The sequence below is a fragment of the Pezoporus occidentalis genome, unplaced genomic scaffold (assembly GCF_034315485.1).
Source record: "Pezoporus occidentalis ecotype Australia unplaced genomic scaffold, CSIRO_AGI_Poc_V1 ctg139, whole genome shotgun sequence".
NCBI lineage: Eukaryota > Metazoa > Chordata > Aves > Psittaciformes > Psittacidae > Pezoporus > Pezoporus occidentalis.
The window spans coordinates 930,351-938,176 of NW_026913198.1; the positions used below are offsets into that span (position 1 = coordinate 930,351).

The 7,826-nt window shown below is 43.8% G+C and overlaps 1 protein-coding gene across 1 annotated transcript; it reads right to left on the reverse strand.

The window, feature by feature from the left end:
- Positions 1 to 564: 564 nt before the first annotated feature.
- Positions 565 to 7,268, reverse strand: PLK2 (polo like kinase 2). The gene is made up of 14 exons (XM_062609512.1): positions 7,014 to 7,268; positions 6,419 to 6,526; positions 6,128 to 6,244; positions 5,798 to 5,927; positions 5,434 to 5,521; positions 4,939 to 5,034; positions 4,523 to 4,721; positions 4,281 to 4,428; positions 3,777 to 3,874; positions 3,000 to 3,123; positions 2,495 to 2,735; positions 2,269 to 2,398; positions 2,069 to 2,179; positions 565 to 1,954 (listed from the first exon to the last, which is right to left on the reverse strand). Exons 1-14 carry the CDS (start codon positions 7,230 to 7,232, stop codon positions 1,763 to 1,765), a joined length of 2,001 nt encoding a protein of 666 aa, XP_062465496.1. The 5' UTR covers positions 7,233 to 7,268; the 3' UTR covers positions 565 to 1,762.
- Positions 7,269 to 7,826: the final 558 nt, after the last annotated feature.

Below are 7,826 nucleotides of genomic sequence, written 5' to 3' on the forward strand. Positions count from 1 at the left end.
TGACATCTGTACTTTGTTTAGTCTGCACTTTATATTTCTATTGACTGTCTGATCCTTGCATTCAGCTACTTTGATTGAAACACGGATAGCAATTGAGGTGTGTCTTTCTGAACAGACCTAATTCAGTTATACAAAGATTAATCCAAATAAGCAATTGAACTACTTGCTGCTGCATCAGAACAGTTGCTTGAAGACTTCCGTGTTTATGTGGGTCCAGGTGCCACATATTATCTCAAAACAAGCCCAACCCACAAGCACACATTCCTCCCCCTGCCTTCCACCGAGTTGAGTCCTCAATAGTTCCATCTATTTGTAAAGTTTAAGTGACAAATGGCATTTCCTTCAGTTTAGGAAAACAATTGCTCTAATAATTGTATATTTAGTAGCAATGGGATTGCACTAAGCAGCAGGCCATTCCTATGGTGCCTTCAGCTATTTTGAACTACTTTATGGAGGATTTATGGAAATACCATAAGTGGTATTTGGTCTTAGCATTAGGTGACCACAAGTGTTACTATCAACTTGGTAGAATAAGCCCAAATGAATCCTGGTAGAATAAGCCCAAAGTCAGCCTTTAATCTTCTCACCATTTTGATTTTACTTCACTGGGGTTACCATTTAATCCAGGGTAGAGAGACACATACAATAGAGCACAATGGAGGGCAGCAATAGGCATGGACAATTCATTCTACCATTGAAGTGTCAGAACACTTCAATCCCCATGTGAATATGAGCAGTGCTTCCATGGTAAGCAAGAGAAGGAAGCTTATAGAGCTAGTTATCGTAGTTACTGTCCACCAAGTCCCAACCTGAAACAAGGAATTCTATTCAGTCAGTGTAAAACATCAATTCTGGAATGTAATATCTTGAAAAGATCCATACTTTTGTTTTTAACCCCTATGACAACAACCAAGAGTCAAGGCCTACATCATTATGCCATAGGTTCCATCAGCAGTTTGTTTAGGGTTGCTACTACAATTAGCAGCAGCATATTGATGCTTGTGACTACAAGTGTGCATAGGCATGGACAGACTGCTCCATGTTAGACTGTCATTCATATCCTGACCTGTAGCAGACTCTTCAAAAATGGCATAAGGAAGGGAGACCTGCAGATTTTTGGTAATGAAAAGCAAAGCAGGTTAAGTTGTACTGTAAAAAAGAGTGGAGCATGATGCTTCAGATTTCCATTGTCTTTATTGAAAATGCCAAGGTACCAAAAAAAAAAAAATTTAAGAAAAAAAAATGTGTAATAAATATTTCACTTTAGGCTGTAATAAATAAAAAAAAAAATTAACAAGGAATGCACTTTGCCAGCCACAAGTGTGGGAGTTTTCGAAAAACAAGGGAAAAAAGATAGTATGGCCATAGTTCACAGTTAAGCAGCCAGAAGCTGCTTATTACAGCTATTCCACAATAATGGATATCCCCGTCCCTCCCTTTCCAGATGCATATTCACAGTTTAACTCCACCAGAAATGCTCTCCTACAGAGCAAGCAGTCACACTCTGCTCAGAGTTCAAGTCAAAAATATCTTTAACAAACATGAAGCAAGGAAAACTATGGTCCGAAAAACTCCTTGTCACACCAACTTAGTCCAACAGTAGGTTTAGGCTTCTGTCTAATAGATGTGTGCCCAGCACACTAGGATAGCCAAGTTTTCGTACCACCACACATCCATCATCATCATACTAGTTGCTCCAATATCCCCACTGTAGATTTCACAGTGAACAAGAAGGTCCATTTGGTTTAATGAGTCAGTCCCTTCAGTTACATCGCTGAAGCAGCATGTTCAGAGCATATTCCATCCTGTGTTTTAGTTCCAGTGAGCATCCAGAAACCAGAAGAGTTGTCAGACGAAACGTTGTGGATATCCTCTCTTCATTGATGTAGGTAAGGAGATACTCCTCACTCTGACTGCAAATGATAATTTTTGTGTGATCATGATAGAAGTTGACCTGTAAAAGAAAAAAGTTTGTTTGCATACTTTCTCCTCAGTTTTTGGCACTTATCTCCTTTTATTGCAATAAAGCATTCTAAAACATTTTATCTGGTGCTGCTACCAAACTTACTTGAAACGTGCCATCATTGAAGAGCATCATTAATGCTTTATCAGATTTAAGCCACTGTAAGAGATAAAGCCTGGGTCTGCGTACATCAGTTAGGCTCGGCAAATCTCCTCCCTAGGGGAAGGAAACAGACATTATGTTAAGCATTTAGATCACATTTAGTGTATTTTTACAGTTCAAGATCCAGAAGGTGCTGAACTTACATCCATTAGGTTCTCTTCCATATAGTGAGAGAAATACTTCAGTACAGTTACTTGGCTAATGAACTGTTCAGGAGCCTCTGAGGCTGAGAAGACAGAGCACTGGCCTAGCTCAGCATAGTAGTGGACTGTCCTGTAAGAGGAGAAATAGAGTAAGGAGTTAGAGATGACATAAAAGCATTTCATGTTTAAGTCTCAGATGAGTTGTCAGTTTTGTAAGCATTCTTACTTTTTGTCTGGCAAAAGGCTCATATGTGCCCCATTGTTGAAAAGGACACCAACAGTGTGATCTGACAGCTGATACCCGAAGCCATACTTGTTAGAGTAGTCCACCCATTTTGTAACCCACTGGAATGATGTTGTCAGCTGTTCTTTGGGAATGCTGTCTGCTTCTGGCATGTTCTCCAGACATCCTCGCAATACCCTTGCGACTGTATCAGCAACACTTCCCATGGTACTATCTTCCAGGCCTGAAAGAGAAGGACTATTAGAGTGACAAGAGCATACAGAGAGCAGGCTTTCATTCTAAACCTTCCAGTTATCTAGACTGTAATTTTAAGAATTTTAGCCTTTATGGCTTCCCAGTTTTAGTTCTTCAAAAATATTGGCTTTAAAATCTACCACATCAAAATAGGGGGTCAAGAGGAAAGCAGTTGTTTATTTCAAGCTGCTAAGTCTGAGACATGAAATAAAGGAAGCATTTAGAATTAGAGATTGCATTTTGCTGCACTTACATTCACTGCTACTGCTGCAGCTTCCCAGAGTTCCTCTGACTATCATTCGAATAGAGTCTCCAATCTGCTTAGTTTCTGGCAATGCTCCCGGCTTCGCTACTGTTGTGGTAAGAGGCTGGATCTCCTGGAAGAGATGTCAGACATGTAAACATCAAACATAACACAAGCCAAGGCTTATACACAAGTTTTGCATGGCTTTCCTGTTTCTCAACAAATGACAAATTCCAGGGAAACTGGTATTAATGTTTCCAGCAAGCACAAAGAGCTGCTGTTTGACTGAGTTTCAAGAAGCTGAGCTTAAAGAAACACACCAGGTCTTTCCATTCTTTAGATCTTCAATTTGCATCTTACACGCTAGTAATCAGTTCTCTGCTCTCCTGTCCTAGCAAGAGAACAGCTGTGTGCAGGTCTGAACACCAAATGGTAAGAGTTAGATCTCAGCAATTTGGTCTTTAAGAAGTCCTAGTTAATCATGAACTGAAGCCTTGTATTTCGAATATTGGGAAAGAGCACCTGACAGACAAGTTACCACACAGACAACAATGGAATCTAGGCAGATACTATAATTACTTAAAAGCCAAAATTGATAGTCTCCGTACAAAGGCTACCATTCCTTGGTGAAGCTTGGTTAAGCCCTCTTAAAGCAACTCTGCTAATCATTTAAGCTTGATTATGCTACGTACAGCCCCAGCTCTGATATCCAAGTCAAATATAATTTAATTATAGCTACTCCACCCAACTGTTATTGGATTTGAATTGAACTACACTTGCGTTTACCTCATCTGTTCTGTGTTTCTGGGGCTGCTGGGTTATCGATGTCTTCTTCAAATCATGTCTGAGCTTGTAGATTTCTTCATCTTCTTTAGCTAGTCTGTCTGTAATACATGAAAAAGAAAACTTTATGCTACATCTGCAAGTGCTGTTCAACTACAGAAAGCCTAACAAATTAGTTGCAGAAAGTACATCATCTCCCTCCAGTAGCTTCTTCCAAACCTGCCATAGTTTCCAAGAACAGCAGTGCCATTATAGAGACTGGTAAAAGACTACACTTTAAAAGGCATTACAGACTAACAGATGGTCAATATGCGAAAAGAAGCATTTAGTTATGTAAGTTGGTGTAGGCTGCAGGCTACCACCTATACTTATTGATAAAGATGTTGAAACTAACCCAGAGAAGCTCTGAGAAATATGAGTGCTCCATTGCTATGTCATAGCTGTACATTATTAGCATGACATCGATGGCGTAGAGATAAGTTTCAAGCATAGCTACAATTCACTTACTATGTGTATCGAAGTATTTAGCTTTATCCTTTTTACCACCAAAGAGAGCAGCAGCTGCCTTTTTGAAGAAATTTTTAGCAGGACTTGACAAATGGAAATCGGGAATGGTGTGACAACAGCTGGCAGAAAGTCTATCAGGTGTAAAGCCCTGTGGAAAAGTTACATGAAAAAATATTTGTTTTACATGACAGTGCATTTTTGGGGTGAATATTTTTTCAGCCAGAACACTAAACAGCACAAACCTGTAAGAAAAATTCATGTCGAATTATCTCATCTAAGCTGGGCCGATCTTCAGGGTTTTTTGACAACATACTAGCTATTAAATGTTTTGCAGGTGCCAAGAGAGATGAAGGCAGGCTGTATCTTGCTTCCCTTATACATCTGTATGTTTCTTTAAGATTTGTGGTCTCAAATGGAGGTCTTCCCAAGAGCATTGTATACCTATTGAAAAGCAAAGGAAACCAATTTTAATTATTTTACATATGCACAATACTTTTCTACAACTACAGAAAAGGCTTTGTCTGTTTCTGGAGAATTTCTGCACTTGGGCTACACACACAAGAAGTGCTGCAAACTGATGTACTGCATCCCCTTTGAACTCTGAGAAGCCTAAGCTCGTGACAGAAATATTTCATTTCAAAGGCAGAGAAGTACTTACATTACACAGCCTAAGGCCCAGATGTCAGATTCACAGCCATGCCCTTGTTTGTTGAGGACTTCTGGAGAGAGGTAATTTGGTGTGCCACATATTGTTCTGCAAATCAAAGAGGCCACAGAGCTGGTTAGTACTTCAGATAGAAAGAGGAAAGAAACTACTTTTCCTAGAGCAGTTTTTCCTCTCAAGCTCAGACAAGAACTTGGAGACTCCTAAAAAGGAGCTGTATGAAAGTTAATAGTGTAGACGTGTTTCATGGTGTCTTCATGATACAAGAACAGCAGATTCATCTCTGCACTATTCGTCAGTCAGGTAAACTGCCTCTGGCATTTACTATTATTCAAATGCTCAGAAGAAAGCAGAAATCAAAGCCTGTTTTCTAGAATGGGAAATCTTGATCCCAGAAGCAAATATCTTTTGCTATGGAATGGGATTTCTCATTTTTAAATGAATTTAGTTTCATTTACTACTAGACTTTATACTTTTTGATGCTCCTACCTCCTCCTGTGCTCCAGTGGTTCCAGCCTAGCTGCCAAGCCAAAGTCACCCAGTTTCAGTTCCATGCTCTCATTAATGAAGAAGTTGCCTAGCAGACAGAGAAATTCCAGTTAGTCCTTTTCTTGCAAGGTAGGAATGCATTTGCCACAGGTGCTGAGTCATACTTTGTTCAAAGCCATAAGCTAGCCAAGATTTTTTTTAAGTATGAATGCTTAGTGTCACCCTTTAAGCACTCTAAGTTTCCACTGTAAAGACAGACTGAGCTGATTCTATTAATTAAGCTATCACCATACAAGTGTAAAGTGGTACAATGTCAACAGGGATACAGGAGTGTATTTTGAAGTAGTCAAGGTGCAGAACTTACCTAGTTTAAGATCTCTGTGCAAGATTTCCTGTTCATGAAGATACTTTAGCCCTGACACAATTTGCCTGAGGTAGTATCGTACTTCTGGTTCTGTCAATACCTTCCTCGCTTTTAAGATGTGAGCCATTGACTGCAGAGGAAAAACAAAGGCAGAAACGTCATTGAACATTCACACACAACATTTACCTTAAGCAAAGATAAATCAATACACGGAGAAATGAGAACTAAAGAAGCCACCAAAAAAAAAAAATACCTTTTACATATCACACATTTAAATTAGTTGTAGATTCCAGGTAAGTAAATACTGGATTTCTCCCAGTTGATGCTCACCCTTCTACTGCAGTACTCCAGAAGAATGTAAATATTCTCTCGGTCTTCAAAGTAGTGGTAAAACTGCACAACATGTCTATGATTAAGCATTCTGTGCAGCTCAATCTCTTTATCAATCTGAAATGACAAGAAGGAGGGAGAAAGTGTTGTTAGCCTGGTGTCTACAAGGTTGGGCAGACAAGTGTATCAGAACCATTTCAGGAAAAGGGCTGGGAAATCCAGCACACAAAAAGAGTTGGGGGAGGTAAGAAAGAAGAAAAAAGAAAGAAAGAATCATTCATGCACACACACCTTTTCCCTTTGATGAGGTTTTGCTACTCTGCTATGAGGAATGATTTTTGCAGCATACACTTTATTTGTTGTCAAATCCGTCATCTCATAGCACTTGGCGAATCCACCCTAGAAAGACACACGAGAAAAAGGCAATTATAGCAGGTATGAAAGAAGTCTCACACTTAGTCATTCACCAGCTCACGTATTAGTCAAGGAGCACAACTTCCTTTTCACTGGACAATTTGGTAAAAGACCGAAGGTCTTAGGTTCATCGCCTATCTGAAGGTCCGCGTTGCGCTCCTTGTCGCACTCCCCGCCCGCCGCCCCCCCCCCAGCTCCGCATGCAACATCAAAGCCATTTCTCTGGCGTCGCCCGAACTGAAAGGCAGAATTCCGCTTGTATTGAGGGCGGAGATGATCCGGACTCGCTGCGTCCGGACGGGGCAGCGCGGGGGCAAGCTCATCGGCGGCCAGGCTGGGGCCGGCAGCGCGGCGCACCCTGCCACCGAGGAACACAGCCCCGTCGCACCGCGCTCCGGCAGGGAGGACGGCCAGGACGGGGCACACCGAGGCCGCCGCCCGGGAGGAGGGCACGGTCCACCGTGGCCATTACCTTTCCGAGCACCTTGCCCCGGCAATAGCGCTTCCCCGTTGTGGGGTCGGTTATAATCCGGGAGACTTCAGCGGCGGGATGGCCGTGCTGGTGCGGCTGCTCGTCCGCCTTCTTCCTTCGCGACTCGCCACCGGCCGCTCTGCCCACTGCCGCCTCGCAACACTTGGCGCCGCCGCTGCCGCCGCCCGGCGGGTAAGCTATAGTCCTCAGCAGCTCCATCCCCGCACCTCGCCGGCTCTGCCCGCTCTGCCCGTTCTGCTCGACTTGCTTTGCTTTGCTCTGCTCTGCTCTGCCGCTTCCTTCCCCCACCCCTCTCAGCACACCACTCCCGACACTCTCCCAACGCCGAACAGCGCCCCGGCTCGCCCCTTATATCGCTGACGGCGACTCCGCCCCGGCACTGCGGGACGGCCCCTGCCGAAGCCCTGCTCCGCCCGCACTGGCCCAGCCCCGGGGTGGCCAGAGGCAGCTAGGGCAAGGTGGGCTGCCCTCCTGTGTTTTGCAGTGCTCGGTCCTGCCCGGCCGTGCTGTGGCGGCGGCGGCAGCAGCGCAGCAGCTCCGCAGGATGGGGCTGAATCGCTCCCGAGCCCTGGGGCAGGTGGCCGCTGCCTTTGGGTCTCCCCGCAGCTGCAGTGGCCGGCTGTGCCCCTCAGTGCCCGGCGGCGGAGCTCGGCGAGTGCAGCCTCAGCACAAGGTGTGCTTTCCGGACTCTGCTATTGCTCCGTGTGGAGCAACGGCAGTTCTGACAGATGATCAATGCTGTAGCCCGTATGAGCAGCCCCACTAACAAGTGTCTGTTACTGCACACGAGTA